The sequence below is a fragment of the Carcharodon carcharias genome, chromosome 19 (assembly GCF_017639515.1).
Source record: "Carcharodon carcharias isolate sCarCar2 chromosome 19, sCarCar2.pri, whole genome shotgun sequence".
Classification (NCBI taxonomy): Eukaryota; Metazoa; Chordata; class Chondrichthyes; order Lamniformes; family Lamnidae; genus Carcharodon; species Carcharodon carcharias.
This window is the reverse complement of record NC_054485.1, coordinates 4,015,323-4,037,497: the sequence shown is the minus strand read 5'-3', so window position 1 is coordinate 4,037,497 and position 22,175 is coordinate 4,015,323. Positions and strand designations below refer to the sequence as shown.

The following is a 22,175-nucleotide window of genomic DNA, read 5'->3' as shown; positions in this document are numbered from 1 at the left end:
ACTTCACTGGCCCACTCTACCCCCCCCACCCCGAACGCTTGTGCGCTATATTCAATGACAGGGCTGCCTTTGCTCCCCGACAAGTCGCCTCAATAGCCGGGCTGCCCTCAACCCCAACCCCACAGCGCCCCCCATGCTTGAAGTCCAACAGGTGACTCTGGTGAGCGCTGCACAACGTTACTGTGCAGTCACCTCCCAGTTCCCCTCAAAGTGCAGGCTGCCAAGTGCGCGCCTTTTATGTGTTGTTGTGAAACACGTCGGCGTGCTTTCCCGCTGATGGGGACGGACGATCCAGCGGAGGGGGATGATACTGGTGGGGCTGGCCTGATAATGATATGCTAATATGTTACAATGAGGTTCCCAATGTCCAATGGTGAGAAAAGCAGCCTGCCATTGGCGGGCTGAGCAAACAATCACAAACTGGTTTCCCACCGTCGTAAAACCAATCGCGCAATATTGTCCGCCCACGCCACTGATCACACCGACACCGGCAGACACGGAAAATTCCACCCAACTCCGCTGAACACCTCCAGATCAGCTGTCTCCAATTCAACTACATCACAATCACACACATAGAAACTATCCAAATCCCACTATTAACCTACTTTTACAACAAATCACAAAAATACTATGAGAATTATTATACTTTTGTGAGAGTGCTGATTGATTGGCAAGCGGATTCTGATTGGTAGAGGTGTTGCCATGGAGAATGCACCAGGGAACAGTTAACTGCCAAGCTTTTGTTTAAGTTCAAATTCAAACTAGGCAGGTCGACTCTGATATAATCTCAAAAAGACAGACTGCTGGATATTAACTCAGAGGAACAGTTCTTGTGTGAGTCTGCTGCTTTCAGGTAGGGCAACTGAAACTGTGGTTTCCCAAACATCCTTCAGGTACTTTAAATCTTTTTTCTATAGTTTTCCCATCCACAGGGTGCCTGATTTAACAGGCTGCAGCCTGTTGGGTGGGAAATACTAAAGACAAGGCAGTAGCTGAGCTGGCCTGACAGCAGGTAGGTCTGGTCAAGGGGTTAGAGACCATGGAGGGAGGGAGGCAATGGTGGAGGTTTCTAATTGTTGGGAGTGTGTCAGTTAAGCAAAGAGGCAGGTGGTGTTCCTGGTGGAATATGAACATTGTAGAGGGGGGCAGATAGAAGCCAAGAGTCTTCTGATCGCAGAGGGGGTGCAAGCAGGCCACAGTGAGTGGGGTTAACTGGGTAGAAGATACTCTTGCTCCTTCTGGCCCTCAGGCAATGCTATAAAGGCAATTACCACATGTGTTCAGCCCACTCACCTCCTTTCACCTGTTGGTTTTCTCAAGGCTGGACAAACTTGACCAATTGCTTAAAAATAGAATCACTGTTAATGAAGATATGCAGCCTCTTTAAAGTATTTAAATGACCGACCTGCTATCTTCAAGTAGATAGGTCACCCACCCCTCATCCCGCCTCTATTAAAAAACTCGATTAATGTGGATTGGATTCCTTTTTCAGAGTTTTAGCTTTTTAACCTCTAACCTGAAGCAAACCCACCCATTTTTAGGGTGGCTAAACCACCTGTACAACCTCCGTACCCCCACCCCCCCAACCCCACCCACCCCCCACCCACCACCACCGCCAACAGATTCTTCAAAATAGCCTCAATATTTTTTTGTATAATTTCATAAGTGTTATAAAACAGGAAGAATGGGACTGGCGAATCATACCTGAGGGCAGATGTACGTGACAAACTGCAGCATCAGTGTCAGAGTGTGGCAGAACAGACAGGACGCTAAGTAGAAAATTATGTGTAATTTTATATTGCATGACAACCTCGCTGAAGGCTCTTTTTATATCGTTGCAACGTTTTAAAAGAATGGTGCTACTCCCCTCCCATTGACATCTGTTATCCCACAGTGAAACTTGAATATAAGGAATACATTAACACTGCAGTTCTTGTTGTTTTTGATATCCATAACTTATCCAAACAAACTTTCAGGGCCTTATTTTGAAGAGTACTTGCACTGGGAAGTGACAGAAGAATGTGACCTCCTTCTCACCTGTAAGGTATGAAAATGTTCTGTAAAAATAAATTGCGTATAACTTAAATGTCATTCATTTTAGTGTCACTCAAAACTATTTAGTGAGAGGCACTGGTGTGATGCCTCAATTTTCATTAATGTTTTACTGTGTTCATTAAACAGGTGTCAAACACAAAGACCCAAACCAGCATTGAATGGTGCAAAGATGGGAAACAAATTACAGATGTTATATACGATCCCCAGAGTGGCACCAGTTCCCTTTCAATCTCACAGGTAATGAAAGCCAGAGGTGTTGTTTTGCTGGTCCCCATTCCTGGGTGGGGTGTATCAGATAGCTGAAAATTTTCATTTTATGCTCCCTACCCAACAGCCCAATTCAGGAAATTTATATTCAAAGCATGTGAAATTATACAAAGGTGTGGGAGTTAAAACCACAAGACAATGCTGAGTTGCTCTTCTGGAGTTCTGATTTCTCGGCTCTTGGATCATTTATTAGTTTTGGTATCAATGTACAACTGTTTCCATTTCTCTCAGTGACTATTATCTGCTGTTAATTTATTTAAAAAATGTTCAAATGAACTTTAATCTAGAGAAAGTAGAAACAATAAAAAAAAAGCCACTTAGCTCCTCAGTTGCTTAGCTCTGTGTGCTAATATAGAAAAATCTTTATAGGTTTTATTCAAAATATTCTCATCTCCTCCCTCCTAATACAGTGGAACAGAAAGTGCTATACCAGAAATAAAAACAGAAAATATTGGAAATACTCAACAGGTCTGGTAGCATCTGCAGGGAACAAAATGGAGTTAAAGCTTCAGGTTAATGACCTTTCATAAGATCCTCATAAAAGGTCATTACTAACCTGAATCATTAACTGTTTCTGGAGCATCATTTGGAAGCTTATGGGATATCTCAAGACTCCCAGGAGGTAAAGATAGAGGCCTCCATAAAGAGAAAATATTTTGTAGCAGCCTCCTCACATCTCATCCAGTCGCTTCTGTACCTTTAAGGCCTCTTGCTACCTCTTCAGCTGCTGCAGGAGCATTCCCAATCCAGCACCACCAAGATATTCCACTATTGTTGATAGCAATCCTACCAGGAATGACCAAGCCTTCAGAATGAAACCTATCCATGCAAATGTGTGGAGGCTGGGGCAGATCCAGAGCAGCCAGCAGAAATCCCACTCCAAAGAGGAATGTCCCAGTGCATGTTTCCCATTGCATTTTCTTCTGTTTTTACAGAATCATTTTTTTTCCAGGTCACTAAGAAGGATGAAGGAGTTTATAAAACAGTAGTGGCGGATGAAAGGGGACAAGATTCTAGTGTTCTCGAGATGCTCAATCAAGGTATAAAATGTTTTTTAATGAAAATTCTTTAATGAAAATTCAGGTGCTTCAGAGACAAAGCACCATCTTCTCAAGGGCAATTAGGGATGGGCAACAAATGCTGGCCTGGCCAGCGACACCCACATCCCATGAAAGAATTTTAAAAAGTGACTTTAACTGTGAGGCATGCAGCCAACTGATGATCTGCATGTCTCCATTCATGGGCTGCTGCACTCCACAATGCAAACCGATTGACCTATCAGATGTGCTGCCTGGTAATAGCCATTTGTTGAATTAAAGTGAATATGGGGAATTGCTTCTGTGTGTTTGGGTGCTGATCAACATATGAACAGTGGACCCTCCGCTGTAGTCCTTACAGGCATCAACCTCCAGATGGCCAAAGTGAGAATGTGATAGCAACACAACAACTTTCATCTGACAAATTACAATGTCCTAAGACAATTCACAAGAGCGTGAACAAACAAATTGTGCACCAAGCCACATGCAATGTTAAGATAGCTAACCCTTAATCAGAGAGGTTGGTTTTAAGAAGCGTCTTAAAGAGGGAAATTGACATAGGCTGGGATTTCCCGTGCCCGCCAGTGTCGGGCAGGTTGGGTAGCGTGAGCAGACAACATGGCGTATTCGGTTTCACGACGTTGTGAAACCAGTTTGCGATCGTTCTGTAACTCATATTAGGCCAGCCCGCTGGACTCACCCTCCCCCCCCCCCCACCAACACTGGATCATCTGCTCACGTCAACGGGAAAACACGCCAACATGTTTTGCAACAGCATATAAGCGACGTGCACTTGGGCGAGCTGCACTTCGCTTGTTTGTTTGCCTACCTTGCTTCAGTCAGCACTCACAATCATCAATGCCAGGCTTCACACACAGCACCACATCACTTTTAGGGCGGCTGACGGCAGGTCTCTACCTACCAGATCAGCCATTTTTGGGTGGCTTTTCAATGTCTGTAGGGCTAGGTCTTGCTTGCTGCAGGGGGAAGAAGTGACCTCAGGCAAGGGAAGAGGCTTCAGGACAAGGGTTATACTGGGGAAGGAGGGTGTCCCAGGGTGTGTGTGGGGGCACTTGTTGATCTGTGCAAGTGGCCTCAAGAGAGTGAGGGCTGAGGAGGCAGCCTCCAGAGGAGATGAGGCCAGATAGAGATGTGAGGGTATGTGTGTGAGAATGGGTGGTGATGTCCCTTGAGCTGGTAGTGAGTGAGATGCCAGTGAATGTGTGATAGGCTTGAGTGTGTGAGTTTAGAGAGATGAGATGGTTGCCTTACCCTGGCTGCACAATGTGATCAGTCATCCTCTTTCTGCATTGGATGACCAACTTCTTCTGTGCAGCATTGGCATTGACCACCACTGATCACCACAACATAGTGACAGGCCAGCTGGGAAGGACAGCAATAATTATGGAGTCATGGGTGCTAATGCGGATGGAAAACTTTATCATCAGCTTACAAACAAGATGTGACCTCATGCCCAACAAGTATTTCACCCAAGGTTGAATAAATAGTGAATAGGAAGAACCCTGAGTACACTGAAGTTGGGCCAAGGAGGAGAAACCATTGCCAGCAGTCGAATTTCTGCATTCATATGTCAGGGTGTTAGTGTGGAAGAGAGACAGTGGAGGAGGCTGGTCCTGCAGAGAGGTCAAAAAGGGTCAATATGCTAGAGTCAGTGTCAAACCAAATTGTTCAGGGCTGTTTTGGCATTTAATGTGAACTGGAAGACTGAAGGGAGAGGGAATGATTAAAGAGAAGGGAACAAGTTAGGTGGCTCCAGAATATTCTAGAGCTTTAAAAATGAAGGAGAGTTTGGTGAGAGGCCAGTAGTTCCTGAGGGCAGGTCAAGGGTAGACTTTATCAAGGGGGCAATTGTGACAACTTTGAAATGCTGAAGAGAGAGCAGTTAATAATTATATTGACATTTCTGAAAAAAAATTCTGATGATTACAGAGCAACATTTAATAATTAATAAAACAAAAACAGAATTACCTGGAAAAACTCAGCAGGTCTGGCAGCATCAGCGGCGAAGAAAAGAGTTGACGTTTCGAGTCCTCATGACCCTTCGACCGAACCAGTTCGGTTGAAGGGTCATGAGGACGCGAAACGTCAACTCTTTTCTTCTCCGCCGATGCTGCCAGACCTGCTGAGTTTTTCCAGGTAATTCTGTTTTTGTTTTGGATTTCCAGCATCCGCAGTTTTTTGTTTTTATCTCTGTATTTAATAATTAATTCCTTTTTAAAATATCAACGTTATTGTATATATAACTATATCACCATAACGTTATAAATATGATGGAATTTGCTGTATTCTAATCTGCTGTGATGATTAAACCAGGAGATCTGTTTGTTTTCACTGTGTTTATGCAGCATTTGATGACATTCTCAAGGAAATCTGCAGAATTGGTGGTAAGTAACTTGATTCAGTGACAAATTTACAATTTATGTTCTGCTTAAGCTACTGTTGTACAGAAGTTGAAAATACACATGACCTTCAAAGGTAGTGTTATGTAGTTAGCCTCAACCACTTGTTGTTTAATAGAGATAAACATTATAGGTTGGAGAGTCTGTGGGAGTTCTCCAATCTCCCAACATAACTTTGGCAAAAGGTCAGTGAAAACACATGAGAAAGAGCATAAAAAGTCATTTCCACTGTTTCTTTAGGTTTCAATGGATCCCCAACTGAAGCTACAGTGAGAGAACCCCCTCAGAAACTCCACGTGTAAAGTTATCTATATATTTGTCATTTTTCTGTCTACTTCAGTACAAACGTATGAAAGATGTATTTTCTGAAGTGCTTCCTGAAAGGTGGAGTGATGCTTAATTTTAACAATGTTACTTCTGTTGATCTGGTTGTTTTGAAGCAATCACTACATGGTTAAAACTGAATCAAAGAATTTTCAATATGGGATAATTGACAATTCAGCCAGAGCTGCTGACTTGCAATTTGGACCTGCAATTTGACCCTTTCACTACCTGAACTTTTTTTGTATTTCATCATTAATTTTGTAAATCAAAATGAAATAGAGGCAAAATTCTATGGTGAAGGACTCTGATTGAAACAGTCGATTGACACAATGTTCTTTTACCCCTGGGGCGCCGACACTGAAAGCTTCTCCTGTAATTGAAATGGGTTTGAGGGGTATCAACGCACCCTATCTCACACATTCCTGGCCATCACAGTTTCTATTCAAGCCAAGTTCTGTTCTCTCTTGATATTGAACAGCATTCAGGAGCAGGTTTCTTCCTTTCCCTAGCCCAGGAATACTGAGGCCAATTGTAGCAACTTGACAGTTATACCAGCAGAGATCAGCTAATTCTAAATTTGCTAACTCTTATTAAATGTAAGTCTAGAGGCTTTATCACATGAACACTTTCCTCCAACTAGTCTACCCAATCAGTCTTTTTGCACATGTGCAATGCTTTAATAAGTAATAAACAAAAAGAAAATGAATCAAAACTACGTAATTTGTGTAGCATTCCTATTATTTTTCTCTCAGGTTGCTTGCAGCAGTGTCCAGAAGATTAAACTTTAATCCCTGGAGACTCCAGGACAATCCTGGGGGGTTGGGAACCATAGATAATTCAGCATACACCTGAGATCATGCCTCGAACCTTCCTGGTTTGCATGTCCCAGCATCAAACCTGACGGCTCGTTCATCCAATCAGCCAACTTGTCCAGATCCTCTCATTTGTCCAATGGAGACGGTTTAGTTCTAGAGCAAAGCGCAGATGTAGTGCATCATTTCCTGTTATGTGATTAAATTATCAAACCCGACTCATGAAGCAAAACATCACATGTTGTAAACATTAACTCTTGGCAGCTCTATTGCTGAGAAAAGCAAATTAATTATCTGATATTTTGAGTTCTAGAGGTATGAATAATCTAAACAGTTTTGCTGCCTTTAAAACATGTTGTTTCAAAGTAGTTTGGAGGATAATTTTTAGACAACAAAGTTGTGATATCGCAAGGCCAATTATAATTCATAGATCACTACAACATGAAAACTTCAGTCTTTAGGGAGAAATACACATCTGTTTAACACAATGTCATGTTGACCTGTAGCAGAGAACAAACAGGGTCACTTATTTCCTGTTCCTCTTTATGAATTTGCTTGTTACAAGCCATTCACACTATACATAGGGTTACGCCGAGTCTACAACACAGAAACATGCCATACAATACAATTGGGAGCTGTTGTTTATACTCCACATGCGCTTCCTCTCACCTTCTTTATCTCACCCTATCAACATATTCTACTCCTTTTTCCCTCATGTGTTTATCAAGATTCACCTTAACTGCATCTATGCTGTTGAACATAAGGACATCAGTAAAAGGAGCAACAGTAGACAATACATCCCATCAGCTTGCTCCTCCACTCAATAAAATCGTGGCTGACCTTGGGCTTCAACTCCACTTTCCCTGCCTGCTCCCCATATCCCTTAATTCTCTGAGAGACCAAAAATCTGTCCACCCCCCAGCCTTAAATACATTCAACGATGGAGCATCCACGACTGTCTGAGGTGGAGAATTCCAAAGATTCACAACCCTTTGAATGAAGGAATTTCTCTTCTTCTAAGTCCTAAATGATTGACCCCTTATCCTGAAACTGTGCCCCCTTGTTCAAAGCTCCCCAGCCAGAGTAAACAACCTCGCAATGTTTACCCTGTAAAGTCGCTTCGTAAACTTGGAATGTTTCAATGAGATTTCAGCATTTGCCTCAACTGCACCCTATGGTAGCAAGTTCCACATTCTAACCACTTATTACAAAAACATTTTTCTCCTGAATTCCCTATTGGATTTATGAGCGATTATCTCATACTTACTGGGGAGAATTTTCTCCCTGTTGGGGGGGGGGAGCTGAGCGGGAGCGGGCGGGGGTGGGCGTGAAGCTGATCACTGACGCAATCGGCCATTTTATGTGGGCGGGCCAATTAAAGCCCGCCCAGCGTGACACATACCCAGAAGCGTTGAACGCTTCCTTTGCGGGTGGGGGGAGGAGGCTGAATCGGGGGCTTGCGCTCTTTCACATGCACACGAAAGAGCGCAGAAATCTCCCTGAGCCACAGAACTGCCTCACGGACTTTAGTACGATTATTATTATTTGAAATAAAGAAAAAGAAATTCAGACATGTCGCCTCATGTGACAGTGTCACATGAGCTGGGACGTGTCACTGAATTTTAACAAAAATTTTCATTTGATTTATAAAGCCTTCATGAAACCTCATCCCACCCGTGGATGTGGTTTCATGATAAATGTGAAGGCCACCTGGGCTCTTCTCCTGCCCACCAACCCCCCCCCCAACCCCGCCAACCTTAAGGTTGGACGGGCAGCTATGTTGATTCCTTCAATTGGTATTTAAATGGCCTTAATAGGCCTTTGATAGTTTGGCAGGTGTGCAGCTGACTCCGGTGCGCGCTTGCTGAACTGAAGATCTGAATGGCGTGCGCTGTGATGTCAGGATGCATGCCCGACATCACTGCGCATCATTTTACAGTGAGCAGGGTCTGCCCCTGCACATCAACCAGGAGATTCAGGCCTGAAAGGCTTGCATGGCATATAGATTTGGACTCCCTGCAATTTATTTCAGCATCTGCCCTAATAAACCCTTTAAGCCCTCGATCAGGCAACCCTTCAACCCCCTCTTTTCTAGAGTAAAGATCCTCAGTCTGTTTAGCCTTTCCTGACAAGCATATCCACTCAACCCTGGTATCATCCTTGTGAAATGTTTTCACACCTTCTCCCTCCTTTACCCTTTTTATAAAATAGAGACCAGAGCTTTTCACAGTCCTCCGTGTGGTCTAAGGAAGGTTGGATATAAGTTTAACGTAACTTCTATGCTTTTTTAATTCTATCCCTTTAGAAAAGAATTTGCAGTAATATGGAAAGGCAAGTTCTTGTCAGTTCAGTGATTTCTAATTGGTTGCACCAAGGGAGAATTTGAACAGTGCGCCCTCTAAAGGAGCGTAAGATCACTGACAGCAACTTCTAGATTTCCGCATTTATGCACGTGTGGACTCAGTTTCTGAAGATTAACGACTATGAGCGCTAACAGTTTCATCATTATTGTTACCCCAAAATCCATGCTAATAAAACTGTAGAAGCTGATGAAATACTATTTTACTGCTACTAGGTGGCTCTGCCCCATTTGTAACCAAATCTCCCAACACGCTGATTTGTTTACTGTAGCTAGTTAGTATTAAGATATCTGTTAAGACCTGATGATCCTAGTTGAGACGAAACTTCCCTCATCTAACTTAATGAAGGTTTTGTTTAATGGCATTTTCTACTTTCCACAGGCACTTCTGCTTCTGAATTGAAAGTACAGGCCACAGCCGATGGAATAAAGCTTTATTCCTTAACAAAGTGCAACATGGAGTACATGAAAAACACCTGGTATTTAAAGTAAGTGAAATGCCTTAAATAGATTTTAGAAAGAATAAAAAGTATAAAAACTAGAAGGTAAAATGTCTAATAATTATCAGCTGGTAACGGTTGCTTGATACTGATCAAAAGAGATTTGTGTGTGTGACATATTTAAGGATTTCAGCAGAATATTTGAAATAATTTTCTATTTTGTGATGTGGATGAGTGCACTTGTACAGAGTGAGATCATCAATATATATATCAGCTGTTCTTCCCTTGGTCCAGGCACTTGATTTCTGGCTAATGAACACCCGAGTCCTGTACCCTTGGCACCCACAGCTTCGGTACAGTGAAGCTAACGGTCTGGGCTTTTGCTCCCGGTCAGGGGTACAGAGTCGGGACATTTCCCGGCTCCAAAAGCCCAACCCAGGGGAAAGTGCCCTGGAAGTTGGGGTTTTCATTCCGTGGTGCTGGGGTTCTCTGGGAGTCAGGCCCAGCCCTGGGAACGAGTGTGGAGGCTGCCGGGTGCGGAGGTGGGCTGTGCAGAAGGCCTATCTCTGTGCTCTGGCACTGAGTCCAAGATTTTAAAAATAACAATAAAACGGCCCTCCCCCCCTCACACCCCCTTATCTTCCATACACTCCCCACGCCCCATCCATGGCCCCTATACCCTCCATGCCAACATATGCCTCTCTACCCACCCCCATGGTGCCTCATACCCTCCATGCTGACCTTTACCCACCCCCTTTATAGCCCTTATGCCAACTTAGCCCCAACTCATGCCTACCAGTGCCCCCCCCCCACTTTTGCCCTTTCACCTACCTTGCCAAATCATCCAGTTTCCACCATGTGCAGACTGAGTAACTGAAATTAAATAAAACAAAGTTACAAGTGTTTATTGCAGACATTAAAAAAAACACTCTCATTCATAAAAACCCATTCACTACAATTACATTCCTTCAATTGCATCCTTGTGGACATGAACCTTTCATTCATGTTCTTAATCTCTTATAAACAACAAACATCTAATTCAAGTGCCTGATCCCTTATGCAAACGAACATTGAAATTCCTAGTCCAACTTCAAAAAATCGAAACCGCTTGGAACTGTCAATCAAACTGTGAAATTGCACGTGCCTTACTGTGATAATGGAGGATTGTGAAATCAGTCATGCAGCACTAATTCAACGATAGTGGCCTCTGTCAACAGACAGAGTGAAATGGCAAGTAATGATTTTTTAAACACTCCAGATGCTTTTTTAACATTTAAAGGGCAGGAATTTTAAATGCCTTGACAACTTGACAGTTGCCTTTGAAAGGGCATTTTGCCACTTTTCACAGATGTTTCTGATAATTCATTTTGACAATTCAGTTCCAATGGGTTGGCAGTTATTGAGTTTTTGCATTTTTTTACACACATTCATGCCTAATTTTAACAATCTCAAGGGGCACCTTACCTCTCCAAGGGGCACATGACCTACCCCAAAGAGCACCTGACCTGCCTCAAAGGACACCAGACCTCCCCGCAAAAGTATTTCAGGACCATATCCTTACCTCTCAAAAATGGTACCCCACCTCCATATGGACTCCACAAAGTTCAGACCTGCTTCAACCAAGCCTAACCAGTGCATGTGTTTCACACACCTGGATCACCAAAATTAGATATGAGTGGAGACAGCTGATGATTTATATTGGCAGCTGCCTCTGCAAAATCTACATTCGCAAATCCTGACCCAGGTCCATTACCCCTGCCAAATTGGTAGGCACATTGTTTGGGGGTGGGATTTCCGATTTTCGGCCTCTTCCGCCATTTTCATGATGATGAGAGGCTCACTGTCGTTGCAAAAAACCAGGCCAACATTTTAAATCCATCTGTGATGATGAAATTCTGTGATAACAACTAAAACGTAGTCAATCTTTTTAGCGAAAAAACCCTGGAATCTCAAGAAAGAAGGAGAATGGGATCTGATAATCAGCAGGTTTGGCTGCAGATCTCCAATCCAACTGAAGCAGACAAGGGGAAATACACCTTGGAAATGTTTGACGGTAAACAGACATATAAACGAGTCCTTGCCTTATCAGAACAAGGTAAGAAATTGTGCTTTTACACACATTCCAAAATCCCTTTAAAATATATTTGACAAATTATACCATTATCATTCAATTATATCAATGCTGACATGAAATTTGTTGGATTTTGTTTCAGTTTTTAATGAAGCAATAGCTGAATATCAAAGACTGAAGTAAGTTTCCTTTTCACCAATTTATTTTCAAGTATTTGGACTGCAAAGTAATCCCCCTATAATGGTGGCAGTGACTTCTCAATTTAGTCAAATCCTCTTATAGTTGCATAGATCTGGGACACCACAAAATTGTGATCTTATCCAATACATGATACAGGCCCACCCTAATGTATTTCTAAGGTATTTATTTTTGCAATCCAAATATAATGGAGCTCTAATGAACAATTCCATGTTTTAATGTATAAAATAAAACTTATTTGAATATTATTGCCTATATAGTGAATGCAAACATTGTATCTTAAGACCCATTAGTCACACCACAATCATTGAACTTCTACACCTCCTGAATCTGTAACAAGAAAAGTAAAAAGTAAATAAACCTTTCAAGCGATAGCCTCCAACAGCTCCTCTGAGTATTTTGCCAAGACTCTCAGAATACTGACTGCAGCCTGCATAATCTATATTTGTTACCACCCACCCCCAGCTGAGGTTCCCCAAAGTTGTTGATCCAGGTGAGACTCCTCAATTTGTCACTGTCTGGTTGGGCCCCCCCCCACCCCCCCAACCCACCCCAGCAAATTGTTATGCTCTGTGTGAGGAGGGATGAATTGGCTCTCTGGATCCCTGTTTTTATTCAGCACCCAGCCCCCACCCTTCTGTTGGTCGCAACAAGGTTTAATATAAAAAGAATCCATTTCGCAGACACCTTTCTCGCAGACCCAGTCGTTCTGGCTTTGAATGAGCCAATTTGATCAGATTTTCCTGAGTTAAAGGTAAAAGTAATTTTATTAGGTACTAAAGGCAAGAAATGATAAAACACATGCATATACAATCATACAGCTTAAAAGGATAGCATCTTTCACAACTTCCGGATGTGTAGCCATTGTTGTAATGTAGAAAAAGCAGCATCTAACTTGCACACAACAAGCTCCCACAAACAGCCACATAATCTGCTTTAGTGATATTGGATGAGGGATAAATATTGGCCAGGACACTGAGGAAAACTCCCCTGCTCTTCTTCAAGATGTTAGCTATGGGATCTTACATCCAGCTGAGAGAGCAGACAGGGTCATACGGACTCTAAACGTTAACTCTGTTTCTCTTTCCACAGATGTTGCCAGACCTGCTGAGTTTTTCCACCATTTTGAGCAGACTTAACATTTTAATCGAAAAGGCAGGATGTCCAACAGTGCAGTACTCTCTCAGTAATGCATTAGGAGTTAAGCATAGCTTTTGTGTTCAGATCACTGGAGCGGGACTTGAAGCCATAACCTGACTCAGGGATAAGCTTGCTACTAACTGAGTCACAGCTGATACCTTTGTAGCCCTGCGGCATCCAATGGCTTGATGTTACTGATAGTTTATTTTCTAACCATATCTGTGTTTGCAATAATGAGTTACTGGGAGTTTCCTGATTTCGTTACATTTATTTTTCAGGCAGGCGGCAATTGCAGAAAAAAGTAAGTTACTTCAATTGAGTACGACTTGATCAATATGGTGCCGATTTTGGGTAATTTTCTATCATGAAGGAAGTTTAAAATGAAACCTTTCTTTTCGGAACTAATTCCAATGACACAATTCTAAATATTTTTATGTTGTTTCCTTTCAAGCTTTTCTCTTCCAGTGAGTATTGGCTACCCTGGGTGCAGGAGGTTTGAAAATGCATGAAAAATTCGAGGGCATAAGCTGGGGGCGGAGGGGTCAAAGGTTACAAAATGCCTGAGAGGGACAAAGCTGACAATTCCCTCATACAAATGATGAAATTTGAGTGATGCAGTAAGCTTTAAAAACTCAAAATTTGTAAAAGCAGCTGAGGATTGCGGGAGCAGAGAAGTTGTACAATTACGAGGACCTGAGAAAGAATGTTAAGAGTAGGAGATATTTTAATAAGTGTTGAATTCAACAAGGAACAATGTTAAGGTTGGCATAGCTGTAGTTTAGGAGGAACAACCAGACAATTGTTTTGTTCCAAAGGAGCAACGAAATGCACTGTACAGATCAATGGCTCTGGTCCTAAGACACTTAAGGAGGAATTTTTAACTCCTGCGCAGAAAGCACATCTGTTCATTCAGGAGCTGCAGTGAGAGGTCATAAACTTTCCACCAGTCAGTCGCCTGCACAAAACGGGCAATTGGCTGGCTTCGGGCCTTTAATTCTCAGGTGGCTCAGAGTCTGTCAGGTAAGTCATGGGATAGTTACAGAGGGTTTTGTGGATGGGAAAGGCCCTATTTCAAGGACTTAGGGGTGTGCCCTGTTTCTCTGGGAAGATAAGTTTTACATTATCTTAAGGCGTATTGTATTCAGACTGTAGGTTTGGGCATGAGTCGCAAGCACCCCACTCAATGATTCAAATGATATCAGGGTTGCATTATTTTTATTTGAAGTTCATGGCTGAGTCAGGTCAATGCCTCCTGAAAAATACCTGCATTGAAAGGTAAATCAAGCTGTAATTGCACTGCTTGAATTTCAATTCCTCTAGGTGGAAGGAATTAAAATTCCCCTTTAACTTATTATTGATTAAGCCTTGTGTTCATAGTTTGAATCATCCTTAGCTCAATGCCGAGGAAGCATTGATTTCACATAGATTGCCCCAATGGAGACTAACATCTCTGACATGTGGAAATTCCAGTTGTGCTGGTGCATCAGGCATGCGGGTGGGTGGAACTTCAGCCCATCAGTCTACTTCATTGCTTAAGCCTCCATCTATCACCTCGGGTTTCAAAAATTTTGGAACAATATCTTGCTGGTAACTTGAGTCAAAGAACAGGTTTTCACTCTTTGAGTTGGCACTTTTGGGAAAAGACATTGTGGGGGCCCACGTACAGCAGTTATATGGGACTTATCTTTGCATCATGCATGCTACTCACTCATGGGGCTGGGTGAGATCTGATAGGTAATTCCTCACCACCCCCCCCCCCCTCCCCCAACCCCCCCAACTACCAGCCCTGCCATCAGTCTCACTCCTTACTGTAATGTCATGGCTGAGGGGATGAGTGGGACAAGTATCTATCCCTCCCCTGTCTGCTGTTTTAAATATGGGCAGATATCCAATGGAAAGAGCCATTCCCCCAAGATTTCTCCACCTCCCCATTACATGATATTGGTACCACAAACTGGCTTGCATTTCAAGGGTTATATGTTTACTATGATTCCAATACAGCCACTCTCTCTCAGACGTCCAACATAATATTTTGTTCTTGTTCCTTCAGACAGAGCTAAAGTGGTCAAGGGTCTACCTGATGTTATTAACATCATGGAGGACAAGGTAAAGAATGGAAATATTACTTTACAATGATCAAAATTTCATGAAGTATTTTGTACTGCTCATCACAGCTATCATATTTAATGCTAATTTTTTTTTAAGTTCGTCAAGTATCATTGCATTCATTTAGTACAGTAACTATTGCCATTAAATGTATACAGGCTACTTTAATTTGTAGTCATTATCAAAAACTGTCATTCCTTAGTATGTATTTAAAGAACTTTCTAGATAGTCTCTAATATTTCATATACAGTTTATGATTATGCATTAAATTAATGGCTCACTTTTCACCACTGTAAATGCTAACCCATTAATGATTGATTAAACCTGATCAATTTAACAACTTATTGTTCACTAATTGCTAGAATGAATAAGTTACATTTTCTGTTAGTGTTTATTTAACACTAAGGAGTACAAATCAGGTGGACAGCCACAGGTACTAGGTGGAAAGTTGCTACACAGAACTCCAATCAACTTAGCACCCAGCACAATTTTCAGTGTTAATTTGGGGTGAAAACATGCAGTGGGATTGTAATAACATCATTTCAGTCTCATTTGGTCCATGTATCTGATTTTGCTAGAGATCTAGATAGCTGTTCTTTTGGTGACGTAATCGTGTCTAATTAGTTTGTAGATCCTGCTTTGCTGATGATCTATGAATTCTGATGAATGCCTGTAGTAGTCTCAGGTGACAAGTGGAATTTCTAGCCATTCCATGTCTGTGCCTGTGTTTCAGAGGCTAGGATGTAACCACTGCACTTTCCTTGGAGTGATTTTGCCACCCATATTAGTCAAAGGTTTTCTCAACAATTTCAGATTAAAAGTGACAGATTCAAATCTGCCACTTTCTCAATGGCAACCAATCACTCTGAAATTACAGCTGGTCCCAATTTTGCCAGGGTTGGGTCTTAAATTCCTTTTTCAGCTGCCTAATGCTGATGTATGTAATGTTAGGAGAGAGATAGAGTGAATGGGAATTCCAGGTGTACCATCTCTATGACAAAAAGTGACCACTCCCACCTTCAGCAGAATTTGGCACAAGTTAAATAAAATGTAATCCAGTCTTATTCCAAATTCCTTCCTCACCTACCGAGATGTACCGGAACAGGGGAATTTTGAGGTTTTTTGTATATAATTTTCATTTCCAATTCCTGTATCACTATCTTATTTCACTGACATTCTACTACTGATTATTATAACAGCGATTGCTATAACTTTTCTAGTCTGTTTCTGTATAATATTTACCTGCAGTTTAATGCTGTATTTTCTACTTTAAAGCAGTCTGAGTACATTGTAACCCGGGGCCTAGTGATTTTCGGGGGCCAGGTTATTTTGCATATATAAGGACAGCCATGCAAAGAATGGCAGTAGCATGGCCAGGAGCCTGGAAACTGCCCCAGAGTCCACCAGCAAAGAATTAACATTTGTATTTAAATAATTCTTTAACCTATGCAATATAACTCAGTACAATCAACTGTACAGGCCAAGACAGCCTTAATTGTTTAAACCATTCCACAAGCATAGAAACCTTGAATATAAGAGACACATGGGTGTTCCTGGCTCCTATTATCAGATGCCATATTTGCTGTCATTTACCTGCCATTACAACCTGCTCACCTATTTTCGGACAAATAAATTACAAATCCCTCAACATTTCCATCAAAAAAATCCTTGTTAATTATGAGAATTAATTCAATATGCAGAGTAGGAGCAATTTTGAATCACTAATTAATATGAAATTATTAAACATTTAGATGAAAGAGAAAATTATTAGAAGCAGACAATTTGGGTTTCATCAATAGAGGTCACGCTGAACTAACCTGATAGAGAGAGTTCATTGAGAAGGAACGGATATTGTAGATGGGGCAAAATGCAGTAGATGTGGTGTACATGGACTTTTCGAAAGACTTTGACAAGGTACCACACAGGAGACTACTGGAGAAGATTAAGCTGCATGGAATTAGTATAGTCTGGGCTGGGGGTGTAGTAGGTGTGTTGCAATTTGGATTAAGAACTGGTTAGAATGGAAGGAACTGAAATTAGGAGTTAAGGACAGTCACGGAGAATAATAGGAATCAAGTCTCAATGTGTTGTGTTCTGAGCTACCTTTGTACAATGTGTTGTGTTCTGAGCTACCTTTGTACAATGTGTTGTGTTCTGAGCTACCTTTGTACACTGTGTTGTGTTCTGAGCTACCTTTGTACACTGTGTTGTGTTCTGAGCTACCTTTGTACACTGTGTTGTGTTCTGAGCTACCTTTGTACACTGTGTTGTGTTCTGAGCTACCTTTGTACACTGTGTTGTGTTCTGAGCTACCTTTGTACACTGTGTTGTGTTCTGAGCTACCTTTGTACACTGTGTTGTGTTCTGAGCTACCTTTGTACACTGTGTTGTGTTCTGAGCTACCTTTGTACACTGTGTTGTGTTCTGAGCTACCTTTGTACACTGTGTATTTCAGTGGTTTGGTTGCAGGGCTAAAGTGGTGTTCAAATGTGCAGACTAATGCTAAAATAGGAGGCAAAGTATATAATACTGAGGACCAAGGAGAACTGGAAAAGGATATTGATAAGCTGGTGGAATGCATATAGTTTTGGGCTTCACACCATAGGAAGGATGTGGAGCCATTAGACACAGCACAATACAGATGGTTGTTATGAGTGTTTAGTGTTAAGAATTTAAAACCAAGCCAACTTGCCCAGAATTGAGATGTGAATCACTCACCACCAGCTCTGCTGGACAGGACATGCCGTTTGTACGCCTGACACCAGAATCCCAAAGCAACTGCACTACTCGGAACTTGGTCACAACAGGAGACTCCCAGGAGGACAGCAGAAATGCTTTGGGGATGTCCTTGAAGCATCCCTGAAGAGGTCAAGCATCCCCACCAGCTCATGGGAGTCCCTGGCTTGTGACCGACCAAAATGGAGAAGGCTTATTTGAGACGTCGCTGAGCGCATGGAGACAATCCATCAGGATTGCGCAGAGGCAAAGTCAAGGTGTCAGAGAGAGTGCACAAACCTTCAAACAACCCACCTACCCAAACCTTCAAACGCCACCTGCCCACATGTGGCAGAGTCTGTAGATCACACATCAGACTCATCAACCGTTTCTCACAGCCCATTGAACCAGAGCGGAAGCAAGTCATCCTCGATCCCAAGGGACTACCTAAGAGGAAGTAGTTTAGAATTATGAAGGATATGGAAACAGATGGTTGCCAGTGATTGAGAAACTCAGAACAAGAGGACATAAAAGTCAAATTAAATGTAAGCAATTTAGGACAGAACAGAGGGGTGTGAAATGCACCATCAGAGTTAATAGTTGAAGCAAAGATTATATTAATATTTTAGAATAGGTTAGGTAGATGGTTGACAGAAAGGGGAAATAATTGGGTATGTGAACAGGATAGATAAGTGGGATTAAGAATATTGCTGTTGAGGAGAATTAACCACAACACTGACTGGTGGGGCCAAATGGCCTGTTTCCATGTTTTGATTCTTATACAAGGGCTGGAATCTTCCATTCTGGAGTCTAAGTTTGGTGGGGGTGGTGGTGGGGGGGTGGGGGCACAGAAGTGGGAATGATTTCTGCTGTGGGTTGGGACTGCTGACCAGACATGATCTTGCACTGTTCAGCTCATTACATATGCATCCAGGAGGAGCTCGCCATTTGCCATTTCTCGCGGAGGAAGGAGGAAGTCGCTGTTGCCGCCATTATCTCAGAGGGTCGAAGGTCAGGGTCCCACATTTAAAGGGCATCCAGACCACCTACACCATCCCTTCCATCTCTGCGTGGCCACTGCCCCACCCTTCCCCACTAATCCTTTCTCCCTTCCTTGGTCATCCTCCACTCAACTTGTGCTGCCACCACCTGGTCTCAAGCACAGGCTGGCATTTACAGAAACCCACAAAGAGGGCAACGCAGCAGCAACTCACTGTTAATCATGGAAGAACGCTAACTCCCGAGATGAGCTACCTCCCCATTATTTGCAGTTGTAAAAGTGAGCATTCTAATTTCTCGCTGGCGGGGAACTTAATTTGGAGGGAGGACTGAAGTCCAGCTAAGTTGCCTTTTAATGAGCATGCATGACATGCTAACGCATGCAAAGGGACTTTCTGACATTGTTCATCAGGATGCTTAACCCTCCTTTAACCCACTTTTAAAGTCCAGAGAACAGAATTGCTAAAGTCCATCCCACCGTCGGGAAACTGATTTTTAGCCTCCCGCTAAATTAAGTTCTGTCTACTGCTGACGGGACTGGAAGATTCTGCCCTATGTGACAGGAAAGCAGGAAGCCTACAGAGCAGCCACTAAAGGATATGGAATACATTAACCATGATACTGTGCGGTTCCATTGGGGTATCAAAGAAACACAAATGCCATAACAGTGCAATTTGTTTAGCATAACAAACAAAGGAGATGAAAAGAATCTATGCAGAAAGAGACAGTCTGAGGGAGTCAAATAGGTGTCAAAATGTAGAGAGGTAATAATAAAAGAGCAATAAGAAGAAGAAAGCAAAAACTTTTTATAAGTGGGATTTATTTTGATGGAAGTGTCAGGTTTTCAAATTGCAGTGGAATCCTTTGCTCATGACTGATTTGACTTTGCAGATAAAGTACCAACTGCGCTTTGACAAAGTTTTAAAACAAGTGGTGACTAAAATAGTTCCAAGGCCTTTCCTGCATTTAAAAACTCATCTACAATTTAATTATGCTACAGGCGGCCAAAAAGTAAAATTGATATTTTGTTGTCCTCAACAGACCCTGTGCTTGTCTTGTATCATTTCTGGAGATCCCATTCCAGAAGTTTCCTGGCTGAAAAATGATAGAAAACTAGTTTCTGGTGAACACTATCAGGTCGCTGTTGACAAGACCACAGTTACGTTCAGCATCCAACAGGTCACTTCCGAAGACTCTGGAAAATACAGTGTGTTTGTAAAGAACAAATATGGTTCTGAAACAGCTAGTGTAACAGTAGGTGTCTATAAACATGGAGAAGAGTCAGGGAAAGAATAATTTCTCAATGAAAAGCCTTCAGGTCCCAGATTTATAACAACCCTACATTGAGGATAAAAGGTTCACTAGCAAACATTTTTTTTTGTGAAATATTCTGAGTTCCAGAAAACAACATTATAGTTTGTGGTGCTATTAGTGCTTTAATTTAAAGGCAATATGGAAATTTGCAGTTAGGCCTTGGAGTGCGATAATAATCACTTTGAAGAAGAAATGGAAATCCGTATCTTCAAGAAGGTGACGGGAGACAACAATTAGGAAAATCTAGGAAATGAGGTGTAAGCTCAGGGTCTGCGGCAGAACAATTTCATTCTTGGAGTAAAAGACATTTGGAGAAATCAGTCAAACCTGTTTCAAAAGACAATTGGACACTTTCAGAAGAGAGAAGAGACTAAGGTTCAGTGAGAAAGCAACGAATTTGGAGGGTAGAGGTGGGAGGGTGAATGGCTTTGGGTAGATGTGCCAAATAGGGATATTAGGTCCAAAGACTTTCTCTTGCTGTTAACAATTTATACACTCTTATCTACCTCCCCATTTTCCAAACTATAGGGGGCACTTATCATCTTTATAACCTGAGCATTTTGAATCACTTGGCCAAAGCACAGAAAAGAAAATCTGATGGAAAGGATCACATGCCCTTAAGTACTTGCTGGAGTTTCTTTCCTTTGTCCTAGTTCCTCCTGCATTTGTTGCTGTGAAAATGAAGTGACGATGTAGGGGCAATATTGCTGGCCAGGAAAGAACCACAGAATGGGGCTAAAATGGAGCTGTGTTCCCAAACTCAAGAGGTGGAAATGAGCCACACTCCTTGCTCTCTTTTGCAGCTCAGTAAATCCTACTGGAAATGCCGTGTGTGGGTGTCAAGTAAGGACATACTGGCCTTTTCTCTAATGTGCCTCAAGTTTAAATGCTTGTGGTCTGTCTGAGTTTACATTAACTTCTCTATTGGTTTCTCTCAATAAGCCAGTTAATTTCTATTGTATAAATTTATGGCATTCAATGTTGGAAATTTATTTTAAACATATGTGCCACATAATGTTAAAAAGTATCACTAATACTGACATGGTGGGTTAGACACAGATCGTTATCTCTGGGATCTCCATTAAAATACAGCCCAGGTTGATGGGATGAAAATTTCCTTTGTCGGCTGGTTAGAATTCTACAGCAAATATGTTTAAATGGGTCTCAGTTCAGTTCCTAGTGTGCATCAGCCTGAAACACAAAATGGCCCTATGTTGTCAATCCCCAGGTAACACTGATTTAGGGACTGGAACTAGATTATACTAATGTAGTGCATCTTATTCATCAGGGCTGGGGGCTGAGGCATATTTTTGGGGCAGAATGCTGGAAACTCTATCCAACCCAGCAATATATGACCTGGGAATGCTGGTACTGAAAGTGGGTGCCGTAGGGAAAGTGCTTCATTCTCCAACATGAAAACCCTTCATCCTTGATCACAATAACTCGAATAAAACATAATGGAAATATTAGTCATCTTCAGATTACCGTGTTAAACATCCAGAGTGTTGTGCATAAAAGCAGTTTCATAGTTCAGAGGTAGCCATGACCTCATTGTTTTTCATTCATTCATGGGATGTGGGCCTCACTGGCTGGGCCCAGCATATATTGCCCATTCCTAATTGCCCTGGAGAAGGTGGTGGTGAGCTGCCTTCTTGAACTGCAGCAGTCCATGTGGTGTACTTTCAACACCCCCCCCCACCCCCCCCCCCCCCCACCACCGCCGGCCGTGCTGATAGGAAGTGAGTTCCAGGGTTTGACCCAGCGAACAGGTGTGAACAGGTTTTAAATGAAGGGATTCCCCTTGACAATTATTCTGGACAAATTTTCAACTTCAACATCTAGAAACAGCCAAATCACGTAGATTATCTGCTGTATAATTAGAGATATGGTTTTGCACCATAATTGCAGCACTCCTTAC

The 22,175-nt window shown here is 42.2% G+C and overlaps 1 protein-coding gene across 1 annotated transcript in view; it reads left to right on the top strand.

The window, feature by feature from the left end:
* myom3 (myomesin 3) overlaps positions 1 to 21,926 on the top strand; it is a 99,269-nt gene extending 77,343 nt beyond the window's left edge. The window contains exons 28-37 of the mRNA XM_041213196.1: positions 1,977 to 2,044; positions 2,182 to 2,292; positions 3,275 to 3,362; positions 5,726 to 5,764; positions 9,657 to 9,762; positions 11,646 to 11,809; positions 11,928 to 11,964; positions 13,402 to 13,424; positions 15,174 to 15,229; positions 19,985 to 21,926. Of these exons, the coding sequence (XP_041069130.1) occupies positions 1,977 to 2,044; positions 2,182 to 2,292; positions 3,275 to 3,362; positions 5,726 to 5,764; positions 9,657 to 9,762; positions 11,646 to 11,809; positions 11,928 to 11,964; positions 13,402 to 13,424; positions 15,174 to 15,229; positions 19,985 to 20,239 (947 nt within the window). The 3' untranslated portion in view covers positions 20,240 to 21,926. The remainder of the gene's footprint in view (positions 1 to 1,976; positions 2,045 to 2,181; positions 2,293 to 3,274; positions 3,363 to 5,725; positions 5,765 to 9,656; positions 9,763 to 11,645; positions 11,810 to 11,927; positions 11,965 to 13,401; positions 13,425 to 15,173; positions 15,230 to 19,984) is intronic.
* The last annotated feature ends 249 nt before the right edge of the window (positions 21,927 to 22,175 follow it).